Source organism: Elephantulus edwardii, unplaced genomic scaffold (assembly GCF_000299155.1).
Source record: "Elephantulus edwardii isolate Elephantulus edwardi_28Jun2011 unplaced genomic scaffold, EleEdw1.0 scaffold00003, whole genome shotgun sequence".
In the NCBI taxonomy this organism is placed as follows: domain Eukaryota; kingdom Metazoa; phylum Chordata; class Mammalia; order Macroscelidea; family Macroscelididae; genus Elephantulus; species Elephantulus edwardii.
In genome coordinates this window covers 17,406,974-17,425,630 of record NW_006399753.1, presented here as the reverse complement: position 1 = coordinate 17,425,630, position 18,657 = coordinate 17,406,974, and the positions used below count along the sequence as shown (strand labels likewise).

General features: G+C 42.0%; 1 protein-coding gene across 1 annotated transcript in view; it reads left to right on the top strand.

Moving 5' to 3' along the window:
* The first annotated feature begins 6,431 nt into the window (after positions 1-6,431).
* The window catches only part of FAM91A1 (family with sequence similarity 91, member A1), a 36,641-nt gene continuing 24,415 nt past the window's right edge, over positions 6,432-18,657 (top strand). The window contains exons 1-3 of the mRNA XM_006879464.1: positions 6,432-6,503; positions 15,893-15,977; positions 16,984-17,135. Of these exons, the coding sequence (XP_006879526.1) occupies positions 6,432-6,503; positions 15,893-15,977; positions 16,984-17,135 (309 nt within the window). The remainder of the gene's footprint in view (positions 6,504-15,892; positions 15,978-16,983; positions 17,136-18,657) is intronic.

Sequence of the window (18,657 nt, the reverse complement as noted above, 5' to 3'; positions counted from 1 at the left end):
TGTCACCAGGCCTTCCTCTATTTGGATTCTTCTTCCTGTTCTTGTACTTTTGACCCACATTGCCATTTCCTGCTTTGGATTTCTGCTTTTCTCAGCCACTTTCTGAGTTAGAATCTTTTCTGTTCACCATGATCAGTTTTCAAAGATCTGGACTTTATTGATTTAGTTAGTGTGAGCTCATCTCCATGATCCTTTCCTCTGTTTGTATGTAGTTGTAGAGGTTTCCACAATATACTCAAAATTTGCTGATTTTTTTTTAAAAAAAAATCCCCCAAAAGTTTAGCTGGCACACACCTGCTTAACCGTTATAATTCAACAGTTTTTCTTATATTTTCTTTGAGCCACACAATGGTTTACAAAAGACATATTGTATTTGGTAAATCTGCTGTAAAGGCTCTTTATAAAGTGCTGAAGAGAAAGGATGTCAGTTTAAAGACTAGGGTGTGCCTGATGGTGTTTTTAATTGCTTGTGTGCATTTAAAAGTTATGCAATAAGTAAGGAAGACTAAAGAAGAATGTGGGGTTGGCAATGAGTATTGAATATCCCACAGACTGCCAAGAAAACAAGCACTTCTGTCTTTGAGGACGTACAACCAGGGGGCTCCTTAGAGATCAGGATGGTGAAACTTCATCAAACATACTGTGGGCATTTCCTTGTTATTTACAGAAATAAATACAGCCCAATCAACTGTGTAAAGTTGATTCTGACTACAGAAAGCCTCCACCAGGTTTCCAAAGCTGTAAATCTTTACCTAAGGAGAGATAAAGCCCATTTATCTCTCAAGCAGTCAGTGGTGGATTTGAATGGTTGACTTTTCAGTTAGTAGCACAGCACGCAACAGGCTATAAAACCAGAGCTCCTTTGTATTACTTTAAATTCAGGCTAGATTTTGAAAAAAGTATGGACTCTTCCACACTTAAAGCCATGGAAAAAAAAACATCCTTTTGGGGGAGTTTGTTTGGTTGGCTTTATATGAACATTGTCAGCACTGGAACAGGAAGTAGAACAGCTGTATGTGGGAGTGAGCGCCTCATTCCAGAAGCGCTGGAGTGAGACAATGTTGGGCTTTGTCCAAATAAGATCTGCCACTGGCTGTGTGATCTTCACCCTGCCAAACCTCAGTTTCCTCCTCTAATAAACAGAGAGTAATAGTGGCATTCTTTTACATGGCTGAGAGATATTGTAAGTCAGTAATACTTGTTGAAAGAATGGCTCATATTTAGAATTCAGCTGACTTTAGCTATGATGATGGATCTTTGTAAACACTGCATTCAAAGCACTTGTTGTTGTTGTTAAAGTGCCATTGAAGGCGACTCATAGCGACCCTATGAAGGAGAGTCCTGAAAACAGTTGTGTATCTCTCATCCTCTGTCCAGGTTCATAGGGTTTCCTGAGGCAAGCTATTACGGAAGTGGATGCCACTCCTGCTTCCAAGCTTGTTTTACTCGGGGAACTTCATCCCACCCTTTCCGTCATGGGTAACCAACCATTAACACATTTGACACATCAGTGTCACAGTGTTCAGCCTCACAGCAACCACAAGTTACCGCTGTACGGCAAGTGGACACCCCAGGGCTATACGACCTAGAGGAATGTCTGAACAAAAACAATGAAAGACAGGCTTGAGGGTTGAGGATTAAGTCACCCACCTTTGGCTTTGTAGCATTGCTTTCTGTCCACTGGGCCAACTGATCACTCTCTATGTTGATGTTATTGTTGTTAAGTGCCATCGAGTTGCAGGCGACTCATAGCGACCCAATGAAGCACTTAGTGATGGGTTATTATGTTTGCATACCACCACCCTTCTTAGTTTGTGGTGTTTCGCTTGTTGCTGAGATGCTGCACGCTATGCCAACATTATTTCAGACCCTAACAGGGTGGGTCACTCATGGTGGGCCAGGTTTTACCAGAGCTTCCAGACTAAGATGTATTAGGAGAAAAGGCTGGTAATCTACTTCCAAAAATTACAGAAGCTACCGGAACCAACTCAGTGGGTGGTAGCTGACCCTCCATCCAAAGGTTCAGAGGAAATTATAAAAGTGGAGATGGCCCATCTTTCTCTTGTGGAGTAGCTGGTGAATTTGAACTACCTGCCTTTCGATTGGCAGTGCAACTCTACCCACTAGACCACTAGACCTTGTGCTCTCATCTCTAAAAATTAGCCAGCAAAAAACTCTTGTGGATTATAATAGAACATTGTCTCGCTTGATTGGTTGCTGCTGCTCTGTTGTTGTTGTCATAGCTGATTGTCCAACGGATTTTCAAAGGCAGTCCATCCTTCTCCTGTGGAGCAGCTTGTGGATTTAAACAGCGTCAAGTCCTGGAGGTGGGAATATTTGGTGAACCAGTCTGTGAGGATAAGGTGTACTCTTAGTGAGGTAGATTGGTCTAATAATTTCAATGATGTACTTGAACTACAGCTTCAAATCAGTTCCTTCCACTTCATCTCCTGTTGAAAATTTGCATTTGCACTCCAAGTGTGTAGGATCAGAATCTTTGGATACATAAGTGGTCTATATAAGATTCTTGTATGTTGCTATTGTTGTCAGTTGCCATCGAGTTGAATATGACCCATAATGACCCTATGAACAACAAATCTGAACTTCATCCCATCCTGTGCCATCCTCACATTTCCTGACACTTTAGAGATCACTGTGGCAGTCAGCATGTCAATTGACCTGATTGAGGGTCTTCTTCTTCTTCTTCCTTGACACTCTACCTTTCCTAGCACCATGTTCCTTTCCAAGGAATAACTCCTCCTAGCAACATGCCTGCAGTATGTGAGGGAAAGCCTCATCATCTTTGGCTCCAAAAAGCACTCTGGCTGCATCTGCTCCAAGACATATTTGTTTGTTCCTTTGATAAGAGATATATAATAATCCATAAGAATCACCTAAAGATCTTATTAAAATATATACTCTGATTCACTCTATCTCTGGTGGGAATGTAAATTCTCAGCAGAGTTCAAACAGGAATGAATCAGTTTAAAGCCTGAACTTGAACACACTTGAACAAGGTCAGTACCTTGTGAAGATGATGTTGCAACTAGGCAATGTTTCTGACATACATAAGCTTGCTATGAGTCAGGATCAAGTCAATGACAGAGATCTGTATCTATTGCTGGGTAACATTAAGACTAATATGTCTACACCAGTGGGGATCGCGTTTGTTTCAATTCTTCAGACCTAATGGGGTTCCTGTTGTGTGTCAGACTGTCCAGCTATGGTGGCATGGCCTGTTGTTGTTGTTGTTATGTGCCATCGAGTCGTTTGTGACTCATAGCGACCCTTTGTACAACAGCCCTAAACTCTGCTCTGTCCTGTGCCAATCAAACTGTCTCCGCCACACCCATCCCGATTACCCCAGTCACTGAATCAATCCACCTCATAGAGGGCCTTCCCCTTCTGCGCTGTCCCTAGACCCTCCCAGGCATGATGTCCCTCTCCAAGGACCTGTCCCTCCTGGCAACATGTCCAAAGTATGTTAGATGGAGCCTCAGAATCCTTGCCTCCAAGGAGCAGCCTGGTTTGACCCTTTCCAGGATGAATCTGTTTGTTTTCCTAGAGTCCATGGTACCCTCAATACTCTTCTCCAGCACCACAGCTCAAAGGCATCAATTCTTCTTCTATCTTCCTTAGTCATTGTCCAACTCTCTGATGCATAACAAGTGATAGCAAAGACCCGTATCAGACGCACCTTAGTCTCCAGAGACACCATTGCTCTTCAGTACTTTGGAGAGGTCCCTAACAGCAGACTTTCCCATCACAATATGTCTTCTAATTTCCTGGCGCTGGTGCCAAGAGTGTTGACTGTGGAGCCAAGCAAACTGAAGCTATGAACAATCTCTATCTCTTCACCATCCATCCTGATGCTGCCAATTGGCCCAGTGGTGAGAATCTTTGTCTTCTTGACATTGAGCCTCAATCCATATTGGAGGCTACAGTCCTTGACCTTTTGCAGCAAGTGCTTTAGGTCCTCCTCAGTTTCAGCAAGCAGGGTTGTATCATCTACATATCGCAGATTGTTGCTAGATCTTCCACCAATCTTGACCCCACATTTCTCCTCATAGAGCCCAGCCTGCCGGATAATTTGTTCTGCATACAAGTTGAAAAGGTATGGAGATAGGATGCATCCCTGGTATACGCCCTTCCCAATTTTGAACCACACAGTGTTTCCTTGCTCTGTTCTGATGACTGCCTCTTGGTCCAAGTAGAGGGTTCTCATTAGCATGATCAAGTGTTCTGGGATTCCCATTCTTCTCAGAGTCAGCCACAGTTTGTTATAATCCACACAAATGCCTTTACATAGTCAAAGGCATGGCCTAGGAACCTATTAACGTTCTGAACATTCATCTATAAGTGTATAATAACACATTACATAAAACCATTGTATAAAGCAGAACAAAAGTTGCAAAAATACTGAAGTTATTTATCTCTGGGATCTGCTAGTGAAAATGATCATGAGTTTGCCTAGCCAGTGTAACAAGTTCTAGAAGATATTGTTCCCCCCAAAATTATTCTCTCTGGGCTGAAATTAGGCTGAGTTTCTTCCTTTTAAAAAGTCACTTTGCAGATATTTGTGTGGATCAGAAGCAGCAGAACTTGGGAGGCTGCATGACAAAAAAGGTGGCAAAAGTCTTCTCTTAGCTACCCTTTGGGTTTGCCCTCCTGTCAGCCCCTGAATCCTTAATTGCAAGAATTTGGACTTGACAAGTGGATCCAAGAGTTCCTCTTGTACAGAACGCAGCAACTCTCTGGAAAAGATGCAGACCATCAGGACTTTGTTGCAGGCTCCCCGTGATTTTTGCTCAATTCACAGAAAAGTTCTGACTTAAAAATTCTTTCTTTGTGAGCCTACACACTCAGGCCACCTGGCTCAGGTCCAGGGATGACCTGTAAAAAACCCTCAAGGGGCTCATCACTCTTCTATTACTTGAAACCAGCTGCAGGCCTCTTTGGCAAGTATTTCCATCTTTGGTGACTGACCATCGCACCTGTAATTGCCTGCTCTGGGGCCACCCTGCTTCATATATTTGGGACTCGAGGCCATCCAACAATGGTTCTGCAGGACCAAGCGAATATTTTATTTTTTAAGTGCACAGCAACTTAGGAGAGTAGACTTTAGTGCACAAGGCATTAAAGCACAGAGTGCATTAAATTTAGAGCGCAGGGCCAAGAAGAAGAAGAAAAAAACACCTAAGGAACATCATGCTTGGGAGGGTGGAGGGACAGCGCAGGACGGGAAAGCCCTCCCTGAGGTGAATTGATTCACTGACTGGGATAATCGTTACGGGTGTATCGGAGACAGTTGGCACAGGACAGAGCAGAGTTTAGGGCTGTTGTACATAGGGTTGCTATGAGCCGCAAGCGACTTGAGGGCACATAACAACAACAAACAATAACAAGGAAGCAGAAGTGAAGGTAAAAATTAAAGATAGATTAATTAGAGTTGTGACTAAAGAGGATAGAAGGAGAATTGATGCCTTTGAGCTGTGGTGCTGGAGAAGAGTATTGAGCGTACCATGGACTGCTAGGAAAACAGATTCATCCTGGAGAGGGTCAAACTGCACTGCTCCTTGGAGGCAAGGATTCTAAGGCTCCGTCTAACGTACTTTGGACATGTTGCAAGGAGGGACAGGTCCTTGGAGAGGGACATCATGCTTGGGAGGATGGAGGGACAGCGCAGGAGGGCAAGACCCTCTATGAGGTGCAATAATTCAGTGACTGGGATAATTGGGATGGGTGTGTCGGAGACGGAGCGATTGGCACAGGACAGAGCCGAGTTTAGGGAAGTTGTACATAGCATCGCTATGAGTCGCAAGTGACTCGATGGCACATAACAACAACAACAACAACATTATCGTAAAGGGAGGGATGGACCTTCCTTCTTGAAAGGAAGTATGGAGGAGGCCCAAGCGAATGTCTGCATTCCTGCAGAGACTGGAAAAGCTAGATGATGCGGGGATGCCCGTCGCTGGCCCAGATCATCTAGGCACCAAGCAAGGGGGCGGGGCCAGAGCCCACCGGGGGCGTGGCCTGAGCCCGAGGTGGGCGTGACCGGACTTGCGGGGCGGGGCCTGAGCTCGATGTGGGCGTGACCGGACTTGCGGGGGCGGGCCCTGAGGTCTGCGGGGCCCATTCCTCCTGCGGGGCGCCAGCGGGCGGAAGTGACGTAAGCACAAAGCTATTTCCGGTGGGTCGAAACTAGGAAGAAACTTGGAGCTCCGTGGCACCAGCGCATCCTCTCGCTGCCCCTCGGTGCCCCGTGGCCGGGGCCGCGCCGAGCTGTCGGGAGCCCTGGCCATGGGGCAGCCCGGGCCGTCCGCCGTGTGAGACGCGGGGCCTCCCGCGGGCTCCGCTGACAGGTCGAGGGCGGCCGGGCGGGAGGCGTCTCCCGTGCCGCGGCCCCGCCGATCCAGGCTCTTGGCATCATGAACATAGACGTGGAATTCCACATCCGGCACAACTACCCCTGGAGCAAGTTGCCGGCCAACGTGCGGCAGGTACGGCAGAGCTGGGACGAGGCCTGACCGCCTGGGCCCCGCCGGTACCCTCTCGCTTCCCCCACTGGCCCTGCTGGCTCCTCGAGGCCGACTCCCAGCGTCCCGGGCAGCGGTCTCGGGGGAAACCCATCGTCATCCGGGGCTCCCCGGGCGGGATCGGGAGGAGTGGTGACCTCCCGTCTCAACCTGGCACCTGTGCCCGCAGTCTCCCTTCAGCCTGGCAGTGGGCTGGGCGCCAAGCTAGAGATTGAAAACCCAATCCGTCATTGATCTCTGGGTGTTCAGGACGGGGGTAAAGAGACAAACAAATGAGTCCGGGGCGAGAGGATGGCAGCCCTTACTTGGCTCCTTTGAGCCATGCGTGGCGGGCCTCGGGGAGGTGGGGTGGGGTGTGGAGGAGGCTTTAAAACTGGCCTTTGAAGGAAGAGCGAGCTAGAAAGGTCAGAGGCAAGTAAGATTTTCCAGGGGGAGGGGAAAATCTTACAAAGCTGGCAGGAGCAAAAGGAAAAGCATGTTTTGAGAGTAACCAGCAGTTTTAATTCGCCTTAGGAGGTGTGCACATTTTGTGTGTCTGGGCGTGGATTGTTGTGGGTCCTGGAGGGTGCTGACATGTGAGGCTAGAAAAGCAGCCAGGGCCAGATTTTGATGGGCTTGCATGCTGTCTTGTTGAACTTTATCCTCTGCACAAGACGGGCGAATTGGAGATGTTTTAAATGAGCGTGACATTAAGTTTATGTGACAGTTTAAGTGTGGTTTGGTGTGTGGGTTTTGTTTTTTTTTTAACTTGGTGGTTCAACAGATGTTTATTGAACTCCTGTGTGCTTCTCCTATTGTTAATGAAATTGAATCTAACTCAATCAAACCTTAGATGTAGCAGTGGTTTGGGTCTCTGCTGTCTTCTCCAGCATTCCTTATGTTGCAGTTCATTGTTGTGGAATGTCCTCCAACCTGAGAAGTCATCCCCCAACACTTTGCTGGACTCTTGTGTTGTGAGCCGGAGAACAAACAGATAGGTCCTGTAGGTTAAACTATAGTGCTTCTTGGAGGCAAGGATGGTGAGGCTTTGTCTCAATTATTTTGGGCACATTGGTAGAAGAGGCTGTTCTTTGAGAAGGACATCATGCTTGGGAAAGTGGAGGGTCAGCGAAGGAGAAGAAGACCCTCAACCAGATGGGCTAACACAGTGTCTGCACCTGTGGGATCAAGTGTGTCAGAGATTGTGAAGATGGCAAAGGATAGGACAGGGTTCATATCAGTTGTTCATAGGGTCGCTGTGGGTCTTACATACGCCACTTGATGGCACCTAACAACACCGTTGTGAGCAAAGTTTTCATTGGCTGATTTTAAGATAGAGACCTTTCGTTATAATCTTGATGTGGAAGCTCCACTGAGGCCTGTCCACAATCAGTGACCCTGTTGGTATGGATGTAAAAAGAGTGCATGTGGGTGGCAGTGTCTGATCACCAATAGTTAACACAAGGCAGAACTGCCCCTATCAACAATGCTCACAGCACAAAACCAGTTTCTCTAAGGTCAGGCATGTGCCCACCCTCCTGAATCCACTTCTGCCAACTCTTTAACACCAACTGTCCTCCCAGGACTGTCACTGCTGATCCTAGGTCTACTAATCTGTTACGATGGCCACACAGAACTTCAAGGGCTCACAGATGGGATTTGTTAGGAAAGCCAACAAGTTCTAGTTTATGATGGAAACAGATTACAACCTACAGTGAGCACAGCTTCTCTGGTGTGCCTGCAGACCCTCTTCAGCCTTGATGCTCCAGGTCGGTGTTACATAGCTGCCTTAGTCTTGCCAGTTATGGTGATGTCTTCTCTCTAGTTTCCTGTAAGCTTGGGCAAAGCCCTCTGGCTCTGGGGTTAACAGCCCTAGGTCAGCTCTGTCTCATGTTGGTCTCTGGTCTAAGTCCTGGTTGGACAGGCACAGGAATCTCTGGTCTTGAAGGACACGCATATTGCATCTTGGCTGCTTTCTTGGTAGTAACGAGATTCCCAGTTTTCTGCTTCTAAGTCTCCTCAATTTAAGCTTAGTGGAATGGTGACATTGACTGTTAGGAGTCTTCATACCCTATTTGCATATCCCCTCTCAGCCATGTAGCAAAAGTGAAAGCCCTTTTGAACAGTAAACTCGCTGCACTAGAATGGGAAGTACCTGTGACCTAGCATCCAGCTCCCTAGCAGCAGGGAGGCCGCTGGAGTACAGATTGACAGTTTGGGCATTGTTTTAGGTGGGGATGTTACTAGCAGTCAGTGGAACAACAATACTGCCTTCATGGTGCTTACATTTTAGCAAAGATGTATACACAGTAGACCACTTAAAGTCAAATCCATTGCCACGATGTTGAGTCAGACTCCAAGGCTGAGCTGTGGTGCTGGACAAAAGTGTTGAACATACCATGAACTAGCAAGAGAACAAACAGGTCCATCCTGGAGAGAGTGAAGCCAAGTTGCTCCTTGGAGGCAAGGATTTTGAAGCTCCATCTCACATTGCTAGGAGGGCCCAGTCCTTAGAGAAGGACATCATGCTTGGAAGGGTAAAGGGACAATACAGGAGAGGAATGTTGCAGACCGAGGGTCAAGTATTTTTATAATTATTAATAATGAGACAGACAGCCAGGAATGACATAAAACAGAGGGCGGAAAGACGGGGCCAGCAGTTTCATCGACTGAAGGGTTCAAGCCATGCCTCTCTGTATTTATTGAGAATCGGGGGGAAGCAAATCATAGAGAGTTCTCTTGTAAAAGAAGCCGAAATCTTCTCTATTGTCAACCTAATGCTTTAGCTCAGGAAGAAAGTATTTCACATGTGTTAACACTCCCTCTATAGGAAGGCCCTAGCTCTCTTGTCTGTAGGAAACAGTTCATTTTCTGTGATCTGGCACAAGAGAAATCCTAACTTATAAATTTGTAATTCCTTCAATTCCTTAACAAGCATATGGTTTTTCATTTACTGTTTGGTATGAAATTTGGTTTCCTATAGAGGAAGACCCTGAATGAGATAGATTGACACAGTAATGGGGGAAGGTGTGTCAGAGATATAGAGAGATTGGCTCAGGATAGGGAAGGGTTCTGAGCTGTTGTGCGTAAGGTCACTCTGAGTCAGAGTCAGCTCACACATAGCAACAGCAATGATAATCTTCACAGAATCTGATTGCCACATCTTTTTCCCATGGAGTGACTGGTGGCTTGAGCTACTGGCATTTCATTGAACATCTCAGTGCTTAGCTGCTGTGCCACCAGGGCTTCTTCACACATGGCAGATGACATTACATCTTTAAAGGTAGTAATAATTGCTGCACACGAGATAATAGATTGGTCACTCAGTTCTCTCATTCAATTTGTTTTGAGAGTGAAATCCTGCAGTCTCTTGGTGCTGAGAAGGGATTTTTTTTTTTGCGGGTTTGAGATGGTGGTGGTGATGGTGCATAAAGATTATTGTAGTTTGTTTCCTCCCCAGCTTGGGAGCTTAGCTCTAGGAAATGAATAAAGTTGAGGAAACTCATCATGTGACAGAGAAAATGCTTTACTTGAAGAGACATAAAAACAAGGTAGAGGGAAGATAAAGTAAGGAACTCGAAATTTTCAGTGTCAGTTGACTGTCCACATGGCGTTTGTCCTTAACTAGAACAAAGTTTGAACCTGAAGGAATAAATATTTTCTTTTAAACTTTAATGTGGGCCTCTCTTTAATGTCACATGCAAGTAAAATCTTGCTGACGATTATTTAAAAATGGCTGAAGCAGTGTGTTCACAGGGAATTTTTATAAATTCAAGCTGGATGATGTCAGATGGGTATGGCTGAAATCAGAGAGTACTGGAAAGATGCTTACTTGTGTTTTATTAACTATGCAAAGGCATTCAACTAGGTGAACTGTAATAAATTATTATTGGGAATAGTAATAATGATTTCAGAAGACTTAACTGTGCTCATCCAGAACCTGTACATGGACCAGTAAACACAGAAAGGCGTACAGCATGTGTCATGGTTTGAATTGTGTCCTCCCAAAATACATGTACATAGTGTTGTTACAATAATATGGAAGCTAGGTAATGATCCCCACCATCAGATACACTGAACAGTTGTGCGAGGATTAAGGTGGGATTCCTTAAATACTTCATAGTTATAATCAGATGTTGGAGGGAGGGTCACCTAGAGGGTAGCATTTTACCAATAGAGAGAAAAGAAAGCACGTCCAGATGAGGAGACTCTTCATATGACCAACAAATAATTGATAAGAGTGGACCTGGTTGCTGCTCAAGGAAGCTCCTTGGTACTGGGCACATGGAGGTACCCAGGAAGCTCCAGGTTGCAGGTACTGAAAGAAACCAGGATAGAGAGAGAGAGCAGGCCTCCATCCAGAGCTGGCACTCTGAATTTGGACTTCTAGCTTTCTAAACTATAAAAGTGTAAATTTCTGTTTATTAAAAACCACCCACTAACTTGTGATGTCTTGGTTATGGCAACATTAGATAAACTCATTGTTTGAAAGCAGGAAAGATTACTGTCAGGGTTGTATCTGTTCACCATACATATTCAGTCTTTATGCGGAGCAAACCCAAGAGGCTGGACTGTATGACGAATGTGGGAGGGTCATCTTCAGTATGTAGATATCACAGCTGTGCTTTGTTTAAAGTTAAGAGGAAGAAGCTCATAGACTGTAGCCTTCAATATGGATTATACCTAAACAGTAAGAAAACAAAAAGCCTCACAACCTGGACCAATAGACAACATCATGATAAATGGAGAAAAGATGGAAACTGTTTATGATTTCATTTTACTTAGCACCACAGTCAGTACTCGTAGATGTGTCAGCCATGGAATCAAATACCTTACTGTATTGACAAAGAATATTGAATAAACTGGACAGCTCAAGAACAAACACAGGTTATGGAAGAAGTACAGCAGGAGGGCTTCTTACAGGTGTGGACAGTGACGTTTGTCTCACATACGTTGGAAATGTTATCTGGAAGGACTAGTCCCTGGAAAAGGATAATGTGCTTGAAAAAGTACGTCAGTGAAGGAGAGTTCCACCCCTCAGTGGGATGGAACTGATGCAGTGACTGCAGGGATGGACTTAAACACAGCGGAGATCGTGATGTGAGGAACTTAAAAGATTGCATAGGGTTTTGTTCGTTTGCACATACGGTTGCTGTGAGTTCGAGCCAACTTGACGACATCCAATAACAGCAAGTGGGCTTTGGTGGACACCTTTCTTTATGGTTTTGTGGCCCATCCAGGTTGTTGTTGTTATGTACTGTTGAATCAGAACCGACCCTTAGCTGGGCCTGTGGCATGTTTTCAGAGGCAGTAAATCCCATGGGAGGAAGTTGCCCATCTTCCTTCCCCACAGCAGTTGGTGGATTTGGGATTGCATCACTCCTCTTACCCCTACACCACCAGAGTTCCACAGATAGAGAACCAAAAGTCCATTTGTCCTGGTTCCATTCTTTGTCTCTTCTCACTTTGACCAAAATAAACGTGATGGAAGAAAGCTGGATGGTTCGTTATGTGAAGTCCATTGATTGATCTGGCAAGAGGGTTTCTGAAATTTAGTAATGACTATTACTAAGAATTAATGAGGAATTTAAGACTGTTAAAATTAGGTTTAGACATGAAACAAAGTTATTTTTAAAAATGTAGAGTTAGTTAAAACGATGGTTCTTTAAGCTTCAGACAACTTTATATCACTTGTAAAAGGTGTGGTAAAACATAGTCTACTTTCCTGGTCTTTGTCCAGCTTTGCTACTGTCTTGTCTAGTGCTGCTACAACAGAGATACCACAAGTGGATGGCTTTAATAAACAGAAGCTTACTCTTGCAGAGTAAATTTGTCCTTTTTTTGGTGAAGTGTCTGTTCATGTCCTCTGCCCATTTTGCAATTGGATGTTTTGGTTTTTCTTCTTGAGGTATTGGAAGTTTTTGATATATTTAAAAGATGAGTCCTTTGTTCTATATGTCATTGTCTTTTTACTCTTTTTATGCACTAAAAACTCCTCATTGCCATCAAGTCGGAACTGACTCATAGTGGACTCTCCATCAGATTTCCAGAGTTTGCAAATTGAATGGAGAAGATTACCCATCTTTCTCCCAAAGAGCAGCGATGGATTCGAACTGCCCTTCTTTGGGTCGGTAGCACGACTCCTTAACCACTAGGCCACCAAAGCTACCTTTTGGTGCACATAAGGATTTAATTTTGGGCAGTCTTGGTCATCTGGTTTATTCTGTATTGATTATGTGTTCCAAATTATATTTGACAGTCTCTTTATGCTATGATTAGGAGTCCTCAATTTGCCCCAGTTTCTTCTTTAATGAACTTTATAGTTTTAGGTTTTACAACTAAGTTCTTTCTTGAGCCATTTTGAGTTAGTTTTTGCATATGGTGTGAGGTGGGAGTCTTGTTTCAGAATTTTGCAAATAGATGCCCAGTTTCCCCAGCTCCATTTGTTAAAGAGGCTGCCAGTTCCCCAGTAATAGGTTTCATATCTTTGTCAGAGGTAAGTTACCAGTAGTGGATGGGTTTATTTCTGGATTTGAAATTGTATTGTTCTTTGTACCTGTTGGTGTACTAATTCCAAGTTATTTTGATTACTGTGACTGTGTAGTAGATTTTGAGATTAGGAAGTGTAACGCCTCATATTTTGTTTGCTTAATCCAGGGTCTCTTTCCTTTCTGTATGAAGTTAATGGTATAATATTGGTTTTGCATGAGTACAATTAAGTATTCTGGGATTCCCCTTCTCAGTGTTAGTCATAATCTGCAAATACAGATGGTTTTACTTCTTCTTTACTAATCTGGATGCCTTTTATTTCCTTTCTTTACCTTACTGCTCTGGCTAAGACTTCCAATACAATCATAAAGGGAAACTCTATCTGGTTCTGGTTCTCAAGGGAAATGCCTTCAGTCTTTCTCATTCTCCATTGTGAGTAATGTTGGCTATTGACTTTATATATGTACTTAAATGCTCATACTCTTGAGAGGGAAAAAATAACACAAAAAAATACAAAGAGGAAATCAAGACAATTTCAAGGTAACTGAACTGTTTTAGACATGGGAATAAAAATAGTAACTTATAGGGTAACCTCCAAGAAAATTAGTAAACTCTATAAAAATTAAGGAAGAAATCCATAAAGTTTAGTGAACTCCAAAACACAGCAGTGAAGGAAATAATAAGAAAAGCCATACATGAAATTAACTCAGCACAGAAAAGCAGATGGAACAAAGAAATAAAAAACACCACACAAAAAGTTTGCAGCAAAATAACAGCAATAAAATCATGCCTGTGGACGATTATACTGAATGTGGATGAATTAAATGCATTAACCAAGAGGAAAAGAAGCTGAATGGATAAGAAAACCGGACTCATCAATATGTTGTACACCTCTTAGACACAAGGACAAAGATAGATTAAAAATCAAAGGGTGAGGAGAAATATATCAAGCAAATAGCAGTAAAAAGAGAAGAATAGCAATATTAAGTTCTGATAAAATAATCTTCAAGACAAAAACCAGCCTTTGAGACAAGGAATAAACAAAAGGTCAATTGAACTGACTGTAACTATGGTATCTGTGCACCCAGTCACAGGTTCATGAGATACTTAAACCAGGCTGTAACAGATCTGAAGAGAGAAATGGTCAACTCCACAGTAACAGTTATAGGAACCTTTAATACACTACTTTCATTGAAAGACTAACTAGAAAGAAACTAAAAAAAGATGTAGACAAATTAATCAATGTAATTAACCAACTGGATATTGTTTACATTCTGATCATTCTACCTCATGGCAACATAAAAAACATTCTTCTCAGGTTCACATGGAACATGCTCCAGAATAGACCCAATATTAGGTCATAAAATAAGCCCAGGAAATTTTAAAATAAATCAAAATAATATAAAGCATCTTCTCAGATTAAAGTGCTGTAAAGTTAGAAATCAAGAGCAAGGAAATATGCACACCCATGTTTATCACAGCTCTGTTCACAATAGCAAGGAGTTGGAAACAACCCAGTTTCCCATCAACAAATGAATGGGTAGAGAAGCTGTGGTATATTCACACAATGGAATACTATGCTGCATTGAAAAACAAGGATCTCATTCAATATTATTCAAAATGGGTGACCCTGGAGGACATTATGCTGAGTGAAATATCTCAGTTGCAAAAGGACAAATATTGCATGGTGCCACTCCTGTAAAATGGTACTGATATCAGGGTGGGGGTAAGACTGAGAAAAACTGGATAAATTGTGTGTACTGCACTGAAACAGATGAGGGAGTGAATAATTTAAAAGCGATGTATGATAGGGTATTATGGTTATCACAAGAGTCCACAATTAAGGTTGCATAGTGGAATGTACTTGGGGCGGTTGGAGGGGTGTGGGGATATTGTGTACCAGGGAGGGAGTCTTTCTTTTACTTTTGAAAGAGAGGAGCGAACTGGGGGGCAGGGGGAGAGGGCTGGGCGGGTAGAGAAGTGCAGCAATGAATGAATGGAAATCCAAATTCTCTGTAAATGTTCATTAAAATTATTTTTTTGACTGGTACGGGAGGAGATTGTCCCTCCTTCTCCAGCAGAGCATCTGGTGGATTCGAACTAAAATTATTTTTTTAAAAAGAGCAAGGAAATGAAAGGTAAAAAAATTAAGTAGATGGAAACTAAATAGCACCCTGCTTGACTTCAGTTAGGTAATTAAAAAAACCCCAAAACATTAAAAGATTTCTTGAAACAAATGAGAATGAAAGGACAATGTAGCAAAATCTATGGGACACAGCAAGAGCAGTACTCAGAGGTCAATTTATAGCAGTAACCACCAGTCGGAAAAAGAAGGAAAAAACCCAAATTAACACTTTAACCAAACAACTCTGACAATTAGAAAAAGAACAGCAATCAGAGTCTGCAGCCACCAGAAGAAAGGAAATTATAAAGATAAGAACAGAAACACATAGAACACAGAAAATCAATAGAATGAAAAAACTAGAAACTGATTTTTAAAAAAATGATTAAAATTAACAAGCCCCCCTGGTAAATTTAACAAAGGGAAAAAAAGAGGTGGCCAAAAAACCCCAAGAAAATGAATGAAATGAGTCAAGTCACAACAGGATGAAAATTAAAAGCTTAGTAGCAAAATCCTGTGAGGAACTTGACTGAAACAAACTTGAAAACAATAGAGGAAATGGACAAGTTTTAGAAACTTGCTGCCTGTGTAAATTAACACAAAGAGAAGTAGAACATTTGACCAGAAGCATAGCAAAAGAAGAAACTGAACAGATCATAAAAATATTTCCACAACAACAACAACAACAAAAAACCCCAAAAAAACCCAACAAAAGGAAAAAAACCTCACAAACCCCATTTTTTTCTCCCTTTTTCTTTTTCAGAGTCTTGGGAATTCACAAAGAGAATATGAGAAACAGGTCGTCCTGTACAGTATCCGTAACCAGTTACGATACAGAAATAACTTAGGTAAGGAGGAACATTTTTCCCCCCATTCAGATGGAAATGAAGATTACTGATTTATCATACTCACAAGTTTGTTTTGCGTTTTGTTGTTTTGCTTTTTAAAACATTTACGTGCAATACTGAAATGATCCTTCCTATAGATTTTTAAAATACTAATTCATCCCACCTAGCAATAATTGACATTACCCAGTAGAGTTTTTAACTTTCTAATTCTGATAAAAATTATTTAAGAGTACTATTTATAAATTTGTTTTATTATAGAACGTGAATCTTAATTTCAAATGTCCTTTTCTTGTCTTAGGTAAGAAAATATTCCAGGAAGGAAGAAGTACATTAGTGCTTAGTAAATTTTGAATTTTGATTTTTTTTTTTACTAACTTTTCCAAATTATATAATTTTAATGAAAGTCTTTTAAAAAATAATTAGAACAAACTTTGAACATCATTGTTTTCTTATTTTACTCTCTTAAAAAATGATTACTTTTTATTTGTCTGATAACTTTGATTAGCCTATTAACCTGCTAATCTTTCCTTCCCCTGTGTCATTCTCATTCCAAACATAGTATGTCAGAGTTATTTTCCTATTGAGATGTATTCCATGGAAATAAATTTACATTTAGAAAACAGAAAGTAACTTTTAAGAATGTACTTGACTCTGTTGGAAACTAGCATCTGATTTGACTCAAGTAAAGTAATACAATAAGAGATTTGATGTATTATAGTCTATATTTTGCACCCTTTTGGGGGCATGCTGGTTGTTCCACACTTCTTTCTGATTTGGTAAGAATTATTTCTCTATCTTTCCTATTTACATTTCATGTATTTTCTCTAAAGTGTATTTCTTGTAGTACAATTGTTTCAATTTAAAATTTTTGTTGTTGTTTTCCAACATAAATATTTTTGTGTTTGTGTAATGTTGGTCCGTAATATGTATTTTTGATTTAAAGTTGTTATATAATTGTAAGAAACCTGATGGGGATATAAACTAGAGAATTTCTTATTTTCCCTAGTTAAGCATGTCAAGAAAGATGAACGCAAATACTATGAAGAATTGCTGAAATACAGTCGCGATCACCTCATGCTGTACCCTTACCATTTATCCGATATCATGGTCAAGGGCCTGAGGGTCACACCATTTTCATACTACACGGGGATTATGGAGGTGAGTTTAGGTGAAGGTGGACCCTGTGTTGGTGGCTGGGGCTGCATCTCAGGGCCACTTTGCACATGATGAATCAGTCTGTGATTTTCAATGACAGTGGACATAGTTTTTACATTTACAGCGTTGAAAAGGTTGCAGGTTATAGATTCACCCAAACAAGTAGTTGTTATTATCATTATATTCTTTACCTTTTTAAAAACTTTTTGTGTTATCTAGCAATCAGTCACTTTCTTTTAACAATTATTGTTAAGTGCTCTTGAGTTGACTCACTTGACTCATAGAAACCCTGTGTGCGTACAACAGATCGAAGTCTTGACCATTCTTGTGCTGGCCTCACAATCTCCACTGTGTTGTCAGACCATTTCCTTGATGGTCTTCCTTTTCTTTATGAAAAGAATAACAAACCTAAGGACTGGCCCCTCTTGATAATTGTGCCCAAAGTGTGTGAGATGAAGTCTTACCATCCTTGCCTCTTAAGCACCCCTTGGCTGCATGTCTTCTAAGATAGATTTTTGGAAGTCTGTGGCCTATTCAATACTCTTTGCCAACATCTCGATTCAAAGGCATCGATTCTTTTTAGATCTTCCTTGTTCATCATCCAACTTTCACAAGCATTTGAAGTAATTGAGAAACACCATGACTTAGGTCAGGTCTTTAAACTTGACCTCTTTGCTTCTCAGCGTTTTGAAGAGGTCCTTGGTAGCAGAATTTGCCCAGTGCCAAATGTCTTTTGATTTCTTGTGTTAGTAGAGTCTGTATGAACTATATTACTTTTAATGCATGATTAAAGATGAGCATTCAGGTGAGGAATTGAACATTAAATTCAGAGAAACATAAATTATTTAACTATTTACTGCCTGTAAAAGGAGCACATGATGACGGAGATAACAAAAAAGAGTAGTAAGTAGTCTAGGCTTCTAATCTCTCTCTGTAATGGACTGTGGATTTTACCTTTGTTCAAAGCCATTTTTAGGTCTGTGTTGATAACCTTCTCCAGGTTATATATAAACTACTAGTGTTCTAGTAAATTGTGCTTAAATATATCTTGTTCCTGTTTCATAGCCATGTGAAGAAGAGGGACTGAAACTAAAGGGGAGGGAGCCTGCAGGGACAGTGAAGTTAGCAAGGCCGCCTCCCTATATAATCTGCCTCCGTGTGCTTCAAGCATCCTCTTGTTTACTTCCTTGAGCCTCTTCTTAGAGGACTTCTACAGCCCCATGCTTCATGTGTCCCTGATTTTGAGAAAAACCTAGAGTAGAGCTGGCCTGACAGCCCAGATTTGTCACTCTTTTCTCCCCAGAACTGGGTTGTGTAAATCGCTGACTGCTAATCTGCAAAGACTATAGCTACTGTCTCATTAATTCTGTGATGCTGTCCACAAGGCGTAGCAAAGAAATTTTTGCCCTATTTACCACCTTTCAATTAAATACTTGTGTGTGTTGCCCTCTGATTTCTAGTCTTAAACTATTTTGTCCTACTCAACAGAGAACTACCAGAAGTCCAGGCTGGTTTCAGAAGGGGT